Source organism: Diaporthe amygdali (assembly GCF_026229845.1).
Source record: "Diaporthe amygdali strain CAA958 chromosome Unknown NODE_1_length_4327563_cov_65_473760, whole genome shotgun sequence".
NCBI classification, from domain to species: Eukaryota; Fungi; Ascomycota; class Sordariomycetes; order Diaporthales; family Diaporthaceae; genus Diaporthe; species Diaporthe amygdali.
This window is the reverse complement of record NW_026517021.1, coordinates 3521871-3542038: the sequence shown is the minus strand read 5'-3', so window position 1 is coordinate 3542038 and position 20168 is coordinate 3521871. Positions and strand designations below refer to the sequence as shown.

General features: G+C 56.3%; 6 protein-coding genes across 6 annotated transcripts; 3 read left to right on the top strand and 3 right to left on the bottom strand.

Moving 5' to 3' along the window:
• Positions 1-1216, top strand: J7T55_006650 (glycoside hydrolase family 61 protein; the record flags this gene model as incomplete). Its single annotated transcript, XM_053131006.1, has 3 exons — positions 1-84; positions 168-537; positions 624-1216. The coding sequence occupies 3 exons, from the start codon at positions 1-3 to the stop codon at positions 1214-1216; spliced, it is 1047 nt and encodes a 348-aa protein (XP_053001414.1).
• Positions 1217-6517: 5301 nt separating this feature from the next.
• J7T55_006649 (uncharacterized protein) lies at positions 6518-10168 on the top strand (the record flags this gene model as incomplete). Its single annotated transcript, XM_053130995.1, has 6 exons — positions 6518-6917; positions 7285-7413; positions 7490-7614; positions 7875-8203; positions 8254-8712; positions 8923-10168. 6 exons carry the CDS (start codon positions 6518-6520, stop codon positions 10166-10168), a joined length of 2688 nt encoding a protein of 895 aa, XP_053001413.1.
• A 694-nt stretch (positions 10169-10862) lies between these two features.
• Positions 10863-11411, bottom strand: J7T55_006648 (DUF1674 domain-containing protein; the record flags this gene model as incomplete). The annotated part of the gene is made up of 1 exon (XM_053130984.1): positions 10863-11411. One exon carries the CDS (start codon positions 11409-11411, stop codon positions 10863-10865), a length of 549 nt encoding a protein of 182 aa, XP_053001412.1.
• Positions 11412-13097: 1686 nt separating this feature from the next.
• J7T55_006647 (uncharacterized protein) lies at positions 13098-14002 on the top strand (the record flags this gene model as incomplete). Its single annotated transcript, XM_053130973.1, has 2 exons — positions 13098-13590; positions 13650-14002. The coding sequence occupies 2 exons, from the start codon at positions 13098-13100 to the stop codon at positions 14000-14002; spliced, it is 846 nt and encodes a 281-aa protein (XP_053001411.1).
• Positions 14003-14266: 264 nt separating this feature from the next.
• Positions 14267-15711, bottom strand: J7T55_006646 (protein btn-1; the record flags this gene model as incomplete). Its single annotated transcript, XM_053130962.1, has 2 exons — positions 14267-15495; positions 15588-15711. The coding sequence occupies 2 exons, from the start codon at positions 15709-15711 to the stop codon at positions 14267-14269; spliced, it is 1353 nt and encodes a 450-aa protein (XP_053001410.1).
• A 711-nt stretch (positions 15712-16422) lies between these two features.
• On the bottom strand, positions 16423-18402 carry J7T55_006645 (uncharacterized protein; the record flags this gene model as incomplete). The annotated part of the gene is made up of 3 exons (XM_053130951.1): positions 16423-16437; positions 16506-17963; positions 18037-18402. The coding sequence occupies 3 exons, from the start codon at positions 18400-18402 to the stop codon at positions 16423-16425; spliced, it is 1839 nt and encodes a 612-aa protein (XP_053001409.1).
• Positions 18403-20168: the final 1766 nt, after the last annotated feature.

Below are 20168 nucleotides of genomic sequence, written 5' to 3'. Positions count from 1 at the left end.
ATGAAGTACACCATCTCCGCTGCGCTCGCGACTGCTCTGGCCGCAAAGAATGTTGCTGCACACGCAACCTTCCAACAACTTTGGGTACGACTTCCCACCCTCAGCCTCCTTGTCATGACTTTTTCATACTCGTATATGTGGGACTTTCACTAATAGAGGATAAATAGGTTGATGGAACGGACTACGGTACCTCATGTGCCCGTATTCCTCTGAGCAACTCGCCGGTCCAAGATGTCACCTCCAATGACCTTGCTTGCAACGCTGGAACCTCCCCCGTCACGCCCAAGTGTGATGTGCCAGCAGGTAGCACTGTGACCGTCGAGATGCACCAGCAGCCGAACGACCGCAGCTGCTCGAACGAGGCTATTGGAGGCGCCCACTACGGACCCGTCCTTGTCTACATGGCCGCTGTTGACGACGCCGCCTCCGCTGTTGGTGCCGACGCCGCCTGGTTCAAGGTCTTCGAAGACACCTGGTCTTCTGCAGGTGCTTCGGGCAGTGATGACAACTGGGGTACTAAGGACCTTAACACTTGCTGTGAGTAACAACCAGAGATCATTCCAACCTTCACAAGGGTGTTACATCCTTCGAAGTACTTCAGTAACTAATCATGAATGTTACAGGCGGCAAGATGGACGTCGTTGTGCCCAAGGACCTCGCCCCAGGTGACTACCTCCTGAGAGCCGAGGCCATCGCCCTGCACGCTGCCGGATCCTCGGGTGGCGCCCAGTTCTACATGACCTGCTACCAGGTCACCGTCTCTGGCGACGGCACAGCCAAGGCCGAGACCGTCTCCCTGCCCGGCGCGTACGCCGCCGCTGACCCCGGTATCATGATCAACATCTACCAGCAGATGACCGAGTACGTCGCCCCCGGTCCTGCCGTCTACGCCGGTGGCAGCAACAAGACCGCCGGTGCCGCCTGCACCAACTGCGAGTCGACCTGCGCCCCCGGAGACGCCACCGCCACCGCCGGCTCAGGTGCTGCCGCCAGCTCCGCGCCTGCATCTGCCGCCGCCTCTTCCTCCCAGGCTGCTGCTGCCGTGTCGTCTGCTGCTCCTACAACTTCCTCTGCTGCCAGCACCACCTTGGCCACCTCCGTCACTTCCCAGGCCGCTGTCGTGGCGACCCCCACCAGCGCGTCTGCCCCCGCTGCTACGACATCCCAGGCCGCCGAGTGCAAGAGACGCCGAAGCCGCTTGGCTCGCAAGCTGTAAGCTGCGAGTTGTAAAGATGACTTACTGTTGGGATAGATGGATAGAGTTCGTTGTACATGATTCACGGACGATGCATGGGAGGGAGATATTCTCCAGTTGATTCATTCTTCTGTAAATAAATTATATTGCTGAATATACAACTAAGGTCTCAGGACCTCACTGCATATGGGTGCCTCAAGCTCACAATGAACTACGTCGCGGGAAATGTGATCAGAAAGCAGAGTATGTATGGTAGGAGAATTGGAGTTTCGCTTAATGATTGTTGAGGTACTATCTTAAATATACTTACCTAAATACTTACCTGTAACAGGCGAAAACCTCGTCCGCCAGGCCTGTTCTTGCAGTGCCCTAGTTAGGTCTCTCCCAAACGGAATCCCAGCTGTTGCTTACCACACTCCAAGAGAGCGGTCGCAATGTGTGGCGCGCGAGCCACTCATCGGTTCGCACACGTGAGTCTATCTTGCATTGAAGACAAGCCGGGTCATTGTTCACCAAGGCAGGAATACGCTGTGGCTTGGGTAGACCGCAACGCTTGTTGAGGCAGCGGATTGTGTGAATACTGAAGTCGTACCGTTTGCTGCATCGAATGCATCGAGTGAACTCTTCAAACGAGCTACACATATTGATAGTTTTGAAGTAGTGTGATTTTGAGATAAGAAGGTTGTTGTTTAGCGTAGCTGTGTAGTTCTCGAGCTGAGAATACTATAGAATGATTCGACACCTGAAAATAGTGATGAGTTTTGGCTCATTATATACTGGTATTGATATATCCCTCGGAGAAGCGGGAAAAGACCCGGCATTGTCAAGTCGAGGCGGTCCACCCCTTTGTGCACGACTTTTCTTATTGTTTAAAGAAACGCTTGTATTTCTTTTCCAAGCGATGAAAGGCGGGAAATGCAGAATAATGAATCAGGCTTTGTATAGGTCAAACAAGAATGGGTTGGACATGGAGCTTCAACGCCAAGCTTCCACAGGTGTTGCTGCAATCGATTTCTTCAAGACGATTGTAATGATATGCATTTCTTCAATGCCAACACATCCATATATTGAACATACGCAGGAACAAGGCTCGCTGTTCGGTCCCATAGGAGTATCGAATAAGATGCCCTGCCTACCTTCAGTCAAGTCTTGACGTCGCCTACGTCTCTCGAGCGCCCATGACTGAAACTTCCAACAAAGAATACATTGATTATCGAAAACCTCCACAAAAATCTCTCTTCGCGATCAGCGATAAAAAAAAAAAAATGCAGAGCAAATGTCAATCGGCTACCAATGTGTGTGACGCAAGTATGACCAGGCTGTATCAAAAGTGCACCAACAAAGTCCTTGATATAGAGAACACATGGCTGGAACAGAGGATTGATTCGATGGACGGGCCAATGACAATAGTCCTTTCACCCAAATCCAGGACTAAATCATTCCCAGCTTCCAGCAGAATCCTCCATTTTCTCATTTAACGTACCTGGATAGAACCTGACTGGGTGGTTCGAGGTTGAATACCTAGGTGCTCTGGAATCCCCCCCTCGCCGAGGTAGGGTGGGAGCGAAAGAAAAGATGACCTGAAGACAAAAGCTTATCGAGTTCTGGACTGGGACCAATGGGCGACCGGCCATCCGCGGCCCTGGAAGTTGCTCACCCTACGGAAGAGCGCTCACCTCCTTGAGTGGGAACTAGGAATCGGCCGTAAATCTGAGAGACTCCCAAATGAGCCAACGGAAGCTCAACTTCAGGTCCAGAGCCGGGAGTCTAGAGATGTATTGACTTGATGTCTTCTATGTACGTCACCTATATACTTGAATGTTTGTTTCGAGAGCGATAGACGGGACAGGTTGCAATCATGTTGCCGCATTTTCTATTGTGCGTAGCGATCAGCGCAGCCATGTGAAGTAAGCAGATTGCCTGGACTAAAGTGCATGGGCATCCGGTAGACTGGGAAGCCCCCCATGCTAGGTGACGGAGACCGGCGATGCGCCATAAGATCTGAGGATGCAAGTGGCTACAAAGAAAGATGGCTAGATTTCACGAACTGCATGCAAAGTGCTGACATTACTGCTTGAGATTTGTTATCTGTCGGGTCGCGAAGTCTTGCCGAAGCTACCATTGGAGCAACGCGCAAAGCGGTCAGCAGTATATAATAGGCAAGCACGTCGGAGGGATTTTTTTTAAATCATGAAAAGGTGGCAACCCGACTGGCCAGAAAAGACTGTCACAAGTGAAACAGCCCAGATTTTCTCTGCAGGAAGAGGGAGGGCTGGGGTCTTTTGACAATGGGTGAGATGTTGCTCGGCGTGAGCGTCAGCGTGGGGGGTGGGCAGGGACGCGACGGGCTTCCGTAGACCCGGGAGCCAGCCGTGGCACACAGTATTACAGATTTCCCATGGCAAGTTCTGGCGGCAGCGCACGGGTGAACGATCACATAGACGAGATAAGTTTTGTCCATGACGTGGAATGAACAGCATTGATCTGATCAAACACTGAACACAGAGCAGGCCAAGCCAGGGCCGGGTTGCCCTTGACGTGAGGCTCGAGTCGCCGCTTCGGTGTGGACCCCGAGACTGGGATGCGAAGGTGTGTGGGACCTTTGCAAGCTCGATGGTTTGTCCCGGGACAGAGAATGGCGGGATGAACCTTAGTTGACAGCATGAAACGTGCATGGCGAAGAGGGGGTGAAGATCTGGGAGCATTAGACTCATGGGGGGGGGGGGGTTGACAAGAGAGTTTCCAGAGGGCGCCAAAGACGCAACGCTCCTCGGCCTGGACAGGGGGTTTGGACGACGGGCGGGCTGTTGAGGGTGCAATCATTCCATCCTAAGGTTCAAGCTCTTGCGCTAAGACAAAGTCCTGACATAAGAGCGATGCGACTGTATGAAGCGTGCTGGCAGCTTGTAGATTAAATGCAGAAGCGCGCAAGCTGTCACTGTTCTGTCAGGACTGCCGATCGAGAATCCGTTGGGGGCAGAAGATGGGTACTGTATCCTCCTAATAGTCTGGTATAAGCAGGGTAATACGGACAGGCCATATGAACAGGCCGATAGTAAGCATCATTATGCACACATGTGACGGGCGTGCCTGAGTTCTCGAAGGCTTGTCCGATACGAGATATGCCGCTAACACAGACATCTAAAACCGTCCCTACAGTACAGTAACAGTGCCTAGATAGATGCAGATGCAGATGCAGATGCAGATGCAGAGCTGCGCTAGCACCGTGGTCGCCACGCTCATGAGTCGGTCTCATCACGATGATGACCGTTACATATGTGCTCGAGTGCGCTGAAGGGGGATTCAGACCACGGCTGTTCTGGTCCTGCCTCCCAAGAATGGGACGGGCCCAAAAGGTCCAAGCTGGCGGTTCAATGAAATTTGAGGTCGATCATCAGCTCCAGCCTAGCTATGGATGGAGACTTGGGTAGCTCCATCCCCAACCGTCCAGCTCCAGGTCAGCTCCGGTCCGGGCCCAGGCCCAGGCCCCTGGCAAAATCAATCAGTCAGACCCGACCCGAGACCAACCGTCCGCCTTCCGCCAATCCATCCGTTCATCCATCCATCCATTTCATTATCCCCCCCACTCTTTCTGGGTATCTCAGCTTGCCTGCTTGCATATGACGGTTGATGCAGCGTAGCTTGTGAATGGCGGTCTGCTGAAACTGGGCGGCTGGTCTGTTGAGAAGGGGGTAGAGGGGCCAGCGCTTTCTGGCCTTCTATCTCAGGAGTACGTATCGTGAGTCTGCTTCTTATTTCACTGTAGCGACTTGTTTCATGATGGTCGACTTGGAGATGAGGAAAAAAGGTCCTGATCACAAGGTAGTAGAAGCACATCACCACACCTACACACCCACCCACACACACACAAACAAACACGTCGAGGACCAACGTCAAGAACCTGGAATGATGAGATTCTGCTCTCCCGCCCCATTGCAGGCATATCCCTGTCCCGAAGGCTCCACATCTGACCTGACTAGCGCCGTCCTTGCCCTCACTGATCGAAGGCCCCTGTCGCAGCTTGCTCGCAGCTTGCACCTCTGTGCGTGCATGTTTTCAGGTTTTGCAGTTGCGCCATGCAGTAACAGCAACCTAACTTGCCTCGACACTACTGTATGGTCTGTTGATAGAGCATATCGGTGGGAGGAGCTGAGTGAGGAAAACTTGGCACTGTCTGGTTGGATATGGCAGCACAAGCAAGTCTGTGTGAGAGAGAGACAGAAGAAGACAGAGAGAGAGAGAGAGAAAGAATGAGAGAGAGCGCGTGTGTGTATGATTTTCCTATCCATGCTCCGGTATACGATGTGCCTGGATAAAGAGTCTCTGATAGGTACCGTTCCAGTTCTCGCACCGTTGCACAACCAGCTGCCTGGTGCGGTATCACTACATGGCATGTACGGGATACGTGCATGCTGACTGACCTCAGCGTGACAAGTGACATCCAAAGTAACCACTCCTTCCTTCCCGGCCCTTGCCCCCCCCTGCCCACCCTGCCCACCCTGGACCCCCTGCAACGTCCCTTCCCTCTCGCTCGCCTGCTCTTCCCTGCTCTTCCCTGCCCTTGCACTTGCCCCTTGCTCTTTCCCTGGCACCAAGGCAAGCCCCAGTGCCGCTTTCCCCATATTTTCCCCTTCCAAGGTTTGTCGCAACGCCAGACAGACGCACACAGACGCAGACACAGACACAGAACACAGACAGACACTGGCCGACCACATAGCCCAGAGAGCATGCATCACAGAGCATGACCCATGACCCACACCTATGCAGTCCACCTCAGACTTACCAAGGCTCGCTCCACTCCGCTCCACTCCAGGTTCTCTCCGCGACAAACACACACGCACACACACAATCTGCATCAATCTGCATCTTGCAATCTTCGACACCACACCCGCTCCCGCACCAGCACCAGCACCAGCACCAGCACCTGCACCCACACCTGCACCCACTCACGGTGTCAGCGTCAGTGTCAGCGTCTACCATCGCCCGGCTCCTGTCCTAGTCTGATCCTTTCGCCCATCTCAAGCATCCCTCTGATGCTTCGCGACACGCCGTTGCGATCACACACGCCCTCCGACTACTTACCGCCCATGCGATCCAACCTCTCACACCAGCAGCCTCTTCGTGGGACCTGAACTCGGCCTGCCGCAGCGTTTGTTTGTTGCTGACTGGCACCGATCGACCGAGCCCCAAAAAGGCGCACCTTATTGTTGACCTTGCCTGGGCACAGTCTCTATTCTCGACCCTGACTTAACCTCAAAGGCAAGACAAAGCTTGGCCTCCCGGTGGGTGTCTCGTCGTCACCGATCTCCAACAACCTCGAAGATGGATCCTCGAGAACAAAGACAGGCGCAACCGCCCAACCTACCATTCTCGCGCAACGCACAGTCTCCTCTCTATACTCGACAAACCTTACCTCCCCCAACGCCTTCCTCAGCTTCTGCGACTCCCGCTCAGAGCTCATATGCGATAGAGAGACAGCAGCAGCAGCAACAGCCAGGACAGCAACATGCACAACAGCCTTCCTCGGCCGGCTCTGCGTATCCTCCCGAGAACCTCCCACGACGACCCTCCGACCCTCATTACTTTCCCTCCTCCCGTCCATACGACCATGGCGCTTCTCTCACCCCGTCGAACCACTCGCGACATCAAAGCTCTTCCTCTGTCACCCCTGCGCCGCCCATGAACCGCGCCATGCCGCCTCCGGGCTCGCCTCCCCAGCCTGGTCAGGGCCCTGGAGGCCCGGGGCCCGGCCTACAAATGGGGCAAGGAGGGCCATATAGCTTGCCTGCTCCTAGACCATCGCCTATATCTGGCGGCCCCCCTACAGCATTCCCCCCGGGAGGGCGCGAGCTTCCAGCTCTGGACTCCATACAGCGAGGGGCAAACTCAGGAAGCTCAATGTCGCTAACGTACATGCTTGGTCCTCGAGCTCGAGATCCCGCTGCGCCTTCCTACCCTCCCCCCGCAACGTCAGCCTCTGTGTCGGCACCCTCTTACACGCCTGGCGTGCATGCGTCTCCGAGAATGAGCTCGATTCCCGCTGATTACGCTCCTTACCGACGGCCCCACACCCCCGAACAACACCAAAGAATGTATGAAGCTCGAGACCCGCGAGCAGATCCGCGCGCAGACCCGCGAGGAGACCCGCGCGACCCACGGGACCCACGTGCCGCCGCTGGCTCGCCGCATGGTGCGCATCTCACGCCAGAGATGCAAAGGTATGGGACGCCACGGGACGCATATCGACACCCTCCGCCACCAATGGCCCCTGCGGAGCATACCAGAGACTTCCAGAGAATGCCAGGGCCACCAGGGCCACCAGGGCCGCCTCCCCGGCCAAGCAGCCAGCCCAAGTCATTCCCAAATATCGCACAACCTCCTCGTCAAATGGAGATGGGAAGACCTACGCACTCCGAAATGTACGCAAGACGCGAGGAGCCTAGGCATGGAGGAGAGTACAACCCAGAAAGGCTCATTATTGTCAAGCACGAAGAGGACAGGCTGATGTTCGAGCGAGAGAGGCAAGAGAGGGAAATGGAACTACGGGACAGAGAAAGGAGGGAGAGGACCACATCGGGCGGCGATCCTGGAAGGCAACATGCCATGCACCAGCCCGAATATGGGCCGCCAGGCATGCAGCGAAGGGAACCGCTCCCGCCGCAGTATTCACGCCCTGTAGATGCTCGGGAACAGGCACACTGGCAAAGGCCTGCGTATGACCAACCTCGGCATGTTTACGAAGAACCGAGACCTCAACCTCGACAACACGAATACCCTCATGGAACCGCACCTCCGTACAGCAACACCCAGGGAGCTCTGTCACAACCTCCGCCAGACCGCTACCCCCCAACGTCTCATCCTGGACACCCACAGCCGATGCCTCCGGCAGGGCATCAAGTGCCGCCTTACGAGTCGCCGAGTCGCCATCGTGCGGCGGCACTTCCACCTCATCAACAGCAGCAACCTGCTCACCGGCGACCTGGCGACGATGGTCCGCCCCCACCTTCTGTTGCATACAACAATGGGCACCCTGCACTCTACGACTCACCGCGACACAGGCCTGTAGAGGAACCCGGACATCCCATGGTCCATCAACAGAATTTCTTGAGGGTCCAGGAAATGAACAGGAAAGGCCGTATATCCCCGCTTCCCCAGGCTGTCCAAGGCGCTCAGCCGCAGATACAAGGCCCACCGGGAGAGGCCGGCATCAAGAGCGAGTTCGGCCGCATGTTTTCCGGCATAGGGAGCGGAGTCAGTGGCCTGGGAGTCTCAAGCCCCGTCGCGTCTGGTGCTCAGTTGCCCTTCACGAGTAGCGGTCTAGCAAGACGTGACGATCCGGACCATGCGCCCCAAGACATAACATCTGACCCCAAGAGTAGCCGCGATAATGCCTCTCGCAACAAGCGCAGGAAGCAGAAGGATGATGATGCCAAGAACGATGAAGACAGCACTGGTAGAAGTACGCCGCTGGGCAGAGTCAAGCGGCAAAAGACTCACTCGCATCATCACCATCACCAGTATGTATCACCCTGTTTGACTGCGTTACCCCATAAAGCTCACATTGCTAGCCATCACCATCATCATCATCACATTCCCGACCAAGTGTCGCCCCAACAGGCAGTGGTCACCCCGTTTAAAAACGTCAAGGGATCCACTCCAATTCCCTCTCCTACAGGCGGCGCGAAAGACCTACTCATGACTCACCACCATGCTCCTCCAAGATCCAGCGCTCACGGTCAAGCCAGGGAACCAATTGTCAAGCCAGTCGCGAATCCTCAAAGTTCTGCAGTTATCATCCCACCCAAACCGAAGCGCATCATCTCCAATAAGGCGATTCTCGACAGCGTGGCCCAGAAGCCATTCGAACACCTAGGAGACTGGATCTATGAAGTTGATCTAAAACCAGCTAGGATACAGGATGCTCGCAGTGGCCGACAGCCGCGGCATGCATACCAATCAACACCTAAACCCCTACCGATGTCAACGATCCGAGGCAAGGAAGGAAGCACCTTGATGGTCAAGGTTGGGAAGCAACACCTCAAACCCTCTGCGAGAGCGGAGATCACCTCGCGCCGGGCGGTCTGGGGCACAGATGTTTACACAGACGACTCAGACGTTGTGGCAGCTTGCATCCATGCTGGTTGGATCCGAGGCGAGTGGCCGGATGACGTTGATGTCAACCTGCTAGGCCTTGAGGAGGGCATCGGTGCGGAGGGCAAGGAGACCAAGGGCGGCAAGAAAGGTCGAAGCAAGGAAACGACGGACCCGCTGCAAAAGATCAATCCGGATTTCTTGGAAGCTCCATTGACGACAGGGCCCGTGCAGGCACCCGAAGGCCGAGACATGCACGTCATGGTTCAAGTCCTACCCAAGTTGGAAAAGTATGCGTCTACGGTTCGTTTTGGGATCAAAAGCCGGGAATGGGGCGGCAAGCTAGGTCGAGATGGACAGCGGTCCAGCCACGATGGGCTCAGCTTTATGATCAAGTCGGTACGATTCGTCACGAATGGCGCTGCCCCGCAGAGCAGGCTGCGTGGCCAGGCTAGACGGGACAGGATGCGGAAGGCGATGCAGGAGGTCGAAATGAGCAGGGCTTTCGAGGTCAGGGTTGTTCCCAACACTGGCAGCGGCATCGTATCGTTGGCGCCAAAGAAAAAGGCAGTCGACAGTGTGGGAGGTGACAAGGAGAATCGGGCACTCAATGACGCTGGACACGGTGGTGGACACGACAAGGGTGCGCACACTGGCAGCCCTGGAGGAAGCAGATCGAGGGGCGGCCTTACAGAGGGTCAAACGGCCAATGGCGGCGAGGCAGATCGAAACGAACAGCACAACCGGGACGACGACAGTGGCGTCGGAGATGTCAGTGGGACAGGCGATGACCCCAATGTACCGACGGCTCTGAGTGCTGCTGCTACATTAGCGGCGGTGGCAACTGTTGCCAGCAGGCTGACACCACCGGCGGAAGCATGACCAGGCATGATGGATGGTTTGCCTCGAAGTCTTGTTTGTTGGAGGGTTTGGGTCGTCGAAATTAGAAGTATCGTGGTTTGTCTTCCAAAAGTCAGGACAGCATGTGGCGTTTTGGGTCACTTTTGGGGTTTAAGATACCTGCAGCACAAGAAGCTGCTCGCTCGGCTGCAATCCATTCGGGATGCTATGAGGTGTTCACTCGGACGGCAGCTGAGGCTCTACATGTAGCCACTCTCAATTCTGCTCTCAACTGGGCATTTGTAAGACAAAATCATGTACTTTTGTACACGAGCTACGAATATCACGACATGAAATATTTAATCGCGGATGTCGCAATCATTCCGAATAACCTGGTGATCTGCAATGGTTTTTATTTTGTAAGAGCATGTGCTGAAGGTAAGTAGCTCTAATGCTTCCTAAGTATGGTCGAGCACAGGGATGTTGAGCCCATGCTGCCCCAAGGTATTCGTACCAACACCAAGTGCCTTCCTATTTTCAACTACTATAGGCTTTTTTGCGTGACCATAAAGCTCGGACCTGAACGCCTCACAGCCTTGCCAGGCCATTTACCCATCTTCCTGGGCGGGTGTATATCCGCTGTCAGGCATACGTCTCCGCCAAGCTAAGAACCCCTTGGGTGATTTATTCGTTCAAGCCATGTGTCCCTCTCCCCATGGTCCCAGCAGGCCAAAACTCAGAAGTCCGTCACGCGTCCGTTGTAGCTCCAGTCGCCGGCGCTGCCCCACCGCAGCGGCTCCGTCTTGGGCCCGCCGACCTCGCCAGTCTTTGGGTTCCTGTCGCCGTCGAACTCGGGGGGCGCGCCGCGCCACACGCCGCCGGTGGTGGGCTCCTCGGCGCGCGGAGGCGGTGGTGTTGATGATGATGATGATGTTGTTGTTGATGTTGCTGTAGCTGCTGCTGCTTCGGCCCCGCCCCCGCCGGGCGTCGAGGCGGGCGACGTCTGCGGCAGCTCGTGCGGCAGCGGCGTCGGGTCCGCGAGCCGGTCCGCCACGGCGCGCTGCAGCCGCTCGAACTCGGCCTGCTGCTCTGCCGGCAGGCGTGGTGGCGAGGGGCCCTGCTGGAAAGCTGAGGAGTAGGGGCGCGCCGCGGCGGCGGCGGCGGCGAGGGGTGATTGTGACGGTCGCGTTGATGGTCGCGGTGCTGCTGCTGCTGGTTTTGTGAGGGCTGCTGTGCGGATTGCGCGGAGGCTTGAGGACCGGGGGAAGAGGCGGATTGAAGGCATTTTTGTTACTATTCTTTGTATTAAAACGGTTTGTGGTATAGAGACCGTTGGTGGTGTTGCCAGTGTGTCGTCGTGTTTGGTGGGATGGAGGTGTGTAAGTGGTGGTGACGGGGGCGAAAAGTAGTCGAGGCCTTGTTTAGTTGTGGCCGAGGTTCCGTTGACGACATGGACTCGGGGCGCGGGCCATCCGACCTGCCGGGTTCTACAGTAGCCCTGCCCTGGCTCGCCGGACCCGAAGAGTCGGGTCTTGCCGCCGGTCAATCTCTACGATCTCCTCCGCGACAATGACAACATCCTGTCAGCAATGATGTTTCAATCCCGTGAAGAGCTATATTTGCAGTTGAGACCACGTCTGGCCGTTGGTAAACAGGCAAGGAACAAGTATCATAGATGGCTTATTAGTGCGTGCATGACAAGGCGCGGTTTGCCTTTGCAGCATATGACGCTGTCTCTCAAGTCCTCATGGCCTAAAGCTGGATGTCGTGGCAGACTAGCCAATATCATGCACTTCCAGGCCCAGCTGCCTTAGTTTAGACATGCTCCCTGCTCCCAGCTCCTAGTGGCGTCAGGCTGCTCGGCGGAGCCGCAACTGACAAGTGGCTGACCTACTCGCGTGTTATTTCCGTGCATTTTTCTTTGGCTACGTCAGCGCAGGACCAAGAAGAAAAAGAAAGGAGGAAGAGAAGAGAAGAAGAAGAAAAAAAAGGAAGAAAAAAAATGAATAGCGCCAGGCCAGACCAGAACAGGCCCAAACCCGCCAAGCTTCACGTTTCCACAAGCCAGCAAGACGGGCCGAAAGCCGTCCAACAGGCGAGTTTGGAACGAGATTTCACAGATCGAAAAATTTCCAGGGCCATGCTCATAACGTACACTATGACTCGGGAAGCCCGCGCCTGGCGTATCAGACTCACAGGACAAAGGTGCTACAGCAGCAAAGGGGGTGCAGCAAGACAGGAGTCAGCCCTGCGGCTCGCTCCCTCCCGGGCCTCCTTGCTGAGTGTGCTCAGGCTGTCTGGCCTGATAACCCACCGCACTCCTTGGTCCAGGTGGCACCATTTCTGAGCCCAGATCAGAAGCCCAATTCGCCTTGTCATCAATCAACTGGCTGATGCAAATTGCAGACTGCAATCAGGGGGTCAATAACGCTCTGAACAGGGCATATTCCATCCGCCCGGGAAGAACCGGGACGCTTTGATGGTGGATGATTAAGTGAATTTGTTTTTCTGGAAAAAGCCCATCCCCCCCTAGTATGACTGTTCTGCTATGATGTGTGTCCTGAGTATTCGTGATTCCTTCAGAATTGAATTCTCGGAAAATTGACTTGCATCAGTCAGTGGCATTATTCATAAGCCATAAAGGTTACAGTCAAAGTGCACGACTTTGACTTTTTTTTGTCACATTTAATAAGGCAGAGCCCGAGTTTATTGTTCCGTCTATCCTCTTATGAGCTCACTACAAAACATCTATTCTGACAGTCCGTATACCCTCCCTCCTTACACTGAGCAGCAACTATTTGTGGACCATCCACCAACAACTGGGGATCCCGTGTCGATCAAGTCCATATCGGCCCCGAGACTCCCGCTCGTCAACTCAACATCACCAAAAACACTTGGGGCACATTCCGATGGCTAACCTCAACAGTCCATCATTCCACTCAACCCAGAGAAGTGTTCTCAGAAAATTGAAATGGACAATCCACGAGGCTTTCGGTGCCGCAGAGGCAGTAGTCTCACGGAGCCCGAGGTCAAGGAGAGTGTGGACGAATATATGAGCCCGGACATCCTGCATGTCTTCCGCGAGGATAGAGCCGAGACGCCAGCCACCCCTCTCACAGGAAAGACCAGCAGCGACTCTGTCGCATCGGGATCACTGCTCTCGTTCCCGCAGTTCCAGCGCCTGCCCGTGGAACTCCGTTATCTCATCTGGGAGGCGGCCGTCCCGGAGCCGACTGTTGTGCCCAGGACGTGGAACAACAGCAAGTTCAGGTACAATCTGCAGAGGAACGTGCCAGCGGTACTGCAGGCCTGCACTGAGTCAAGGGGCCTCCTGGTCGCGCAGCCAGGGACCGCGGAGACAGTGACTGCCGCTCCGAAGTATGAGCTCGTCCAGACGCGCGGGCGCGAGGATGAGGGTGTGTACATGGACTTTGAGAAAGACTCGATATGGATTTACCGAGGCTGTGAGTGTTTTCTTTCGCACAAGCCCTTCTCAAGATCGTCTTGGCTGATTTCATGACAGACGACATCAACGAGGCCGAGGTCGCATCGTATGCCAACCTGCGCAGCCTCGTCATGAACTGGGGCCTGCGGCCGTGCTGGGTCGACTCGGCGGTGGACGACGGCGTCAGGTTCATCCGCAAGTTCCCCAAGCTCAGGCTGCTGACGCTGCTGGTTGATTTTAAGGAGCACGGCTGGCCGGACCCGTCGACGCTCAAGGGGCTCAGGAGGCTGAAGCGCACCGAGTTCAAGCGCATATGGGCCCTGGTGCGGGCGGCGTTCCGGAGGGCCGAGCTGGACGACCCGAGCTGGACGGCGCCGTCTTTGCATATTGTCCATCGGACGGAGAATTGGTGTCGTCAGGAGGCTAGATGAGATATTCGGTAAGGGTTGGGCTAGGCGGGTATGATTTGGAACTGAAGCAGGCGTTGAGGTTGTGATTTCACCACTCTATTGGTATTATACCCATCTTTCTGAAGCAGGCTGGTTGAAACCATCGCAGTTTACCCGGTTGTTTCTCTTGCTCAAAGTGCCTGTGGGTTGTGCTCTCTTGAGTTGCTATACTTCTCTCGTTGAATGCTGGTGAACCATGAGACCGGAAGGCGACTTTGATGTCCAGAGTTCAGATCGTGGCCGCGTTCAGCCCACCTTGATATTCCTGCACCAATCTTTCCCATGTTGAACCTGCCAGTCACACAGCCACACCTCAACAGCCATGCCAATAAAGCCAGCAAGGCAGATGCCGGCACTGTCAGCCACGGAAGTAGCGCCGAGGCTGAACTCGCGCTCCGCCACCGGCACATTCTCTATGATCTCGGCAAAGGTATTCACGTACACTGCGCCACCGAGGAGGCCCTCCCAGAAGACGATGAGGAATACGATGTAGACAGTCGGGATGAAGTTGAGCAAGGCGTGCAGGGTCAGCAGGACCAGGTTGCCGACCTGCAGGAAAGACGGAATGTACACATGATGGATGCGCACGAACGGCGTCGAGGACCGCGAGATGAAGACACCGAACTGGTAGAGGAAGTTGTAGAAGGGGTAGAAGTCGCGGTGCTCCGAGAACGGGGAGGACTCGAGCGGGAACAGCAGCGTCGGCGCGACGCCCTGGTTGATGGTGTACTCAGCGACGTAGACCATGAACAGCGGCAGCATGTAGGGGATCACCAGCGCCCTCGCGCGTCTCAGGTGCGCCACGAACGACCCGCTGTGCCCTTCCGGATGCGCAGAGTACGCCGTCGTGGCGACGGCCGGCCCCGGGGCCAGGAGGCTGGACGAGGCGTTCCCCGCCGGGATGTCTTCCACGTCGTCCTCGGTCAGGTCCCGCTCGGGCAGGGCCTCATAGCTCTTGAAGGCGGCACTCTGGCGCAGGGGCCCCTGCGGAAGAATCACAAAGAAGCTGAGCAGCATGATGGCGGGCAGGAAGGCGGACGCCAGCAAGCTGTCCCTCACGCTGAACCCGAACCAGGTTGTGAGCAGTACATATAGGCCCGCGCCGGCCAGCCCCGCGCCGCCGGTGCCGCTCCCCCACGCGGCGAGGCTCATGTGGCCGTAGTAATGCGTCAGGCCGAGGAAGCTCAGCTCGCCGCCGCCGCTGCTCAGGCTGGCGAGCACGACGCCCAGCATCTTGACGGGGACGGAGCCCGTGGGGGGCGTGAGCGCGATGAGAAGCATGCCGGTGGCGGAGAGGCCGGCGAAGACAGGGATACGCACGGCGTAGGGGACTCGGTGGATGAAGTAGGGGGCGACGAGCTTGGTTACGAAGGAGGGCATCACGTCGGCCAGGAGGACGATGCCCTTGGGCAGGTTGCCGATGAGGTCCTGCGCGGCGGACAGGATAATCACGTAGAGGACATTGTTGATGAGGCCTGTAAAAGATAAGACTATCATCAGCTCCCGCTCAAGCTCACACCTGCGTGTCTAGACAATCTGTGCCAGGGGATAGTTGGCGTGGGCGTACCAAACAGCCAGAAGGCCACCAGGACGTGGGCGTCGGCATTGCGGAAGACGGAGGCGATCCTCGCGCGCCAGGCTGGGGTTCCAGGCATGGGTAAGAGTCCGGATGAGGACGGCGACGGGCTCATACTTGTCTGCCCTCTTTCCTACGGTCTATGTTGTGGGAATAAATGCATATTTGGCGAGATACGGAGAGTTGCTGGAAGGGTGCTCGTGGCTTGCTCGTGTGACGATCATCCCAAGATAAGCCGGACCCGTGGACGGCCTACATGTGAGGTAGCTGCCGATTGCCGCCCGGGGGAGGGGGGTCCCTGAGGAATGGATCAGGGTTTAACCCTTATTTTGAGAAAGTCGATGGATGAAAGGAAATTCCGCACCCTTGTGCCAACTCCTGCTCAGTCAAGTGACGAATAACCAGATGGGTATTTCAAGCCTATTTGTCTTCTCCATGCTTGACGGTAGTGAGTCTCGCGGGAAAAGGTTCAGTAGTCACGTCGTATACGTATATAGCCATGGAACTGGACAGAGAGTCTCACAAGGACCATCGAGGGCACTCTTAGATAGTATACCTAGGTACATATGTATATTTCTGTATACTTATATAGCCTGGGTTTCAGCCCTTGGTCAAATACAACCACGACATACGTATATGTCGACCTTAACGCCCAAAGAAAATGGTAAAACAAAATGGAAGACCCCATCAGGTCAAAAGCCCCGAACACCACCCAATGCAATACATAGTCATGCAATGTCCACGTCCGTCAATCAGACCCAAAACAATACCAGACAACACGCCCAGTGGACATCAGAAGTACACTTTTGCAGGAAGAGACTCAGGATCATGGGCCCTTGTTCTGTTCTTCTGGTCAGCAAGTTGCTCTAGATGCCCCGTAGGAGCATTTTTGAGAGAAGTCTAGCTTACCTGTTCCATCTGCGCCTGCAGCTTCCCCCTGATCGTCTCGTTGTTGCGAATCATATCCGCCGTCTGGGCGGCAATGTCGGCAATGGCCTTCTGCGACAGCGCGAACGGCGTGTAGAAAAGGTAGTCGCTGGGGATCTGGCACACCTTGACCGTGTCGGCCACCTTGTTGGGGCTCAGGTCGCTGCTGTTGCCCTCGGCTGCATCTGCTTGTGACTTTTTCGTTTTCTCCTCCTCGTTGCGCTTGCTGCTGCTCCTCCTATCGCCGGCCTGATGCTGCTGCTGCTGCTTCTCCGGCGTTGTGGCGCTGGGCACCTGGATGTCGCCGCCGATGTCCTTGTTGGGGATCTCCAGCCGCACGCCGCTCTGCACCGAAACGGCCACCATCGCCGTGTCTACGCGCTCCACGCACGAGTTGGTCACGTCGCGGAAGCCGTCCTCGACGGCGCCGTCGCCGCGCCCGGACCCGTCGTGCTGCTTCGCGTTGCGCAGCTGCCGCTCGACCATGGCGTCCAGCACGTAGTTGGCCAGGTTGTACGCGAAGCCGTCGCGGATCGGGCTCGGCCTGGGCCTTTCCTGCTGCGTCGGGGCGCCTCCGACTTTCTTGCCTTGGGTTGTGGTCTGGACGTCTGCGTTCTCCGCCAGGGGTGAGGAGGAGGGTGCGGTCTCTGGGTCGGACCTCTTGGTCTCCTTGTTCTCCTCGCCCTCACCCGGCTTCTTGTTCTCCTTCCGGACCCACTCCACCAGGCCGTCGACGATGCGGTCGTTCCAGTGCTCGGTCAGCGCGGCCGAGTTGCGCATCTGCTCGGCCTTTGAGTGCACCTTGGGGAGCTGGGCCCTGAGGTCGCGCCAGCCGGGGAGGAGGGACGGGTCCGTCACTCGAGGGATCAGGAGCCGAAAGTACTCAGCCGTGTCCATAGCGTTGTTTTCCACTTGTGACCCATTCTCGGCGCTCTCCTCCCTTTTTTCGGTCGGCCCCCCGGCAGATGGCTCCTCGCTCTCTGCTTCGGGGCTGGATCCCGACTCGAGCGGGGCTGAGACGTAGCTGGCGTCAGACCAGGCGGCCGATCGGACGTCCGTTGACGCCTCGTACAGGCGCTCGATCTGCTCGAAGATGTCTTTCGTCATAGCATCTACCGCCTCCTTTCCGGCGGGGATCGGCATAGCTGATAGCGACCAGACGTCCCAGAAGCCAAAGTTGAACACCCACAGAGTCTCTTTCGGGGCATGGCGCGGCTTGGGCATGGCGAGGAAACGGTCGACCTGGTCCTTGAGGTCGAGTGTTTGCCATTTGGGGGCATAATACGTCGACAAGTACGAGTAATCCATGCCAGGGCTGGACGTCTCAGACGTCTCGTTGAGCACCCTCTCCACGCCGTGAGCATACAGAGCCTTGGAGCTGACGGACCATGCAGGAGCGTCGGGCGATGGAGTCATGGAGACATGCTTGGAGCATTGCAGCTAGAAGGGAGGAAATCACGCCTTAGAGTGTGTCTCTGGACCGCCATAACTCGCAGAAGATTGTGCCACTTACCTGAGCACAGAGTGCTTCGGTCCACGACTTGGCTCCCTCGAACTCTTCGTCCTCCCCGATCGGCGTGCCAATGTCGTTCTCGCCGAACACGACTATCCTCAGTCCGCCAGGCGTGCTGTCATCATCTTCCAATGGGACCTCTTCAGCCACGCCGGTCCAGAGATCGTGTGGTATTGAGTTCAACGCGCTGTCGCTCATCCGCTGTGGCATGAGTTTTATAACGAGGAGTAAGGCAAAAAGCGTGGCGGCCAGATTGAGGAATATTTTGGGACCACCCCTGACGCCCTTGTTAAAGAAAAAGCCGAGAAGGGATTGGATGCATGGTGTATCTCTCAGGCGCTGCCCGGAGCTGTCCTGCTGGGCCATGTTGGCCTCTTTTGACGACTTCAGCATCTAGTCCTAGTTTCTTTGCAAGGTGTAACAAAAGAAAAATAAGGCGGCCCAGTAGAGAGAGCTCCTGTTTGTTGACCTAATGAGAGGCTGACAAACCCTTATCGCCGTTTGCTTCGTGTCGTCGTACCGCAGCTCGTTGTGAGAGGCCCTATTTCAGGAACGGACGGGGTGCGCCGCGAGCAGGGAGCCGGTGGACGCTGTATGGCATCGGCTGCCAAGAGGGCGCCACTCGGTGATGTTGGCTCGGTCGCCGAGGCTTGGAGAACTGGTGCGACTGCCGGATGCCCGGGGTATAAGGTACGAGGCCAGGCGAGGTGTGGTGTAGTGGGGGGTCGCACAGCAAAGGGCAATGTGTCGCGTGCTGGAAGGATCGGCGCTGGAAGCAGACCAGAAACAAGAAGATGGGGCCCAGGAAGCACGGAGGCAGTGGTGGTGTTGCCGGAGGAAAGGCGGAGTGTAGTAGGGAAGCGAGAAAAAAGCCAAGAGGAGCACAATGGAATTGTGTTCAAGAAGTTGGGAACCACATGATTGTATGTACAACAGGAGAAGAGATCAGCAAGCTGAGAACCCACATGGATTCCTTGGCCCAAGCAGTCAGCATCCAGCATCCAGCATCCAACTCGCACGCAGCCCTGCGCGATACAGAGTGGGTTTTGGGAGGGCGGGTAGATGGACGCGACTCCAGGGCTCATCAGTCAGTCAGTCAGGCAGTGAATGTGTGATGAGCCGGGGATGGGCCCGCGCAATCCATATTGAGCCATGGGGATGGGTTCTGGTCCTGGTGGTGGGCGGTAACACCGCAAGGGGAGCGTCGTCACCGGTGGATCCGTCCTCAAACCTTTCACTGAACAAGCCTCTCTGTGGACCGCCCAACCCCTGAGCCGGAAACCCCAGGCATCCCGTCCTGCCAGATTGCCAGAGGACGATGCTGAGTGCTTGGCCATGCATCCCCACAAGCCGAAGCCCAACATCCTGGACGCTGTAGCGTGTTAAGCAAGCGAGGATGGCTTAAGAATAGCAATTGCCATCGAGCCTTTTTTTTATTTCGGGAAGGCGGGCACGTGCGACTCGTCCGGGAGGCGCCTCAATGGGCGACGTTGTGTGCTTCGACGCTCCCGGCTGACGAATTCCACACCGAGGCTGTCGGGTCGTCCCTGAATCGGGAGGCCTGTCCTGGCTCTTGAGAACGATGTGCGTACAAGAACAGCACTGCACCCAATTGTGCTTCGAGGTCACATTGCGAAATGCCGATGAATCATCATCGTCGTCTTTGGTCCTCATTGGCAGCGTCTCGGCGTGCTCACGCCCCAAGGAGATTTATTGCCGGTCGCCGTCATCATCTCACCATAAACCAGAAGTGATGTGCATCGTACTCGGCTGTTGCTGACTGGTGGGGGAGGGAGAGAAGGACGCGGCTGCAGTTGCGCGGCTGTGGAGTGTCTTGTTCATTGCCGTGGGGTCGTGGCAGCGCCACAGTTACAAGGGTGGGTGGTGTTGAGGGTGGGCAGAGATGCGTCCTGATTGGGGTGGGGGAGTCTATTGTACATGCTGAAGACTGTTGGATGTCGGCTGTAGGCCATCTTTTTCGGTAATGTTGGTTATATCCGCGTGTTGAAACAAACTGGGTAAGGAATTGATTGTCCAATGCGCTTCCAAATACATTTCATATAAGGCGGTTGGGCAGGCGGACACAATACAATAGCAGAGACAGCATGATCAACCGTTATTTATCAATCTAC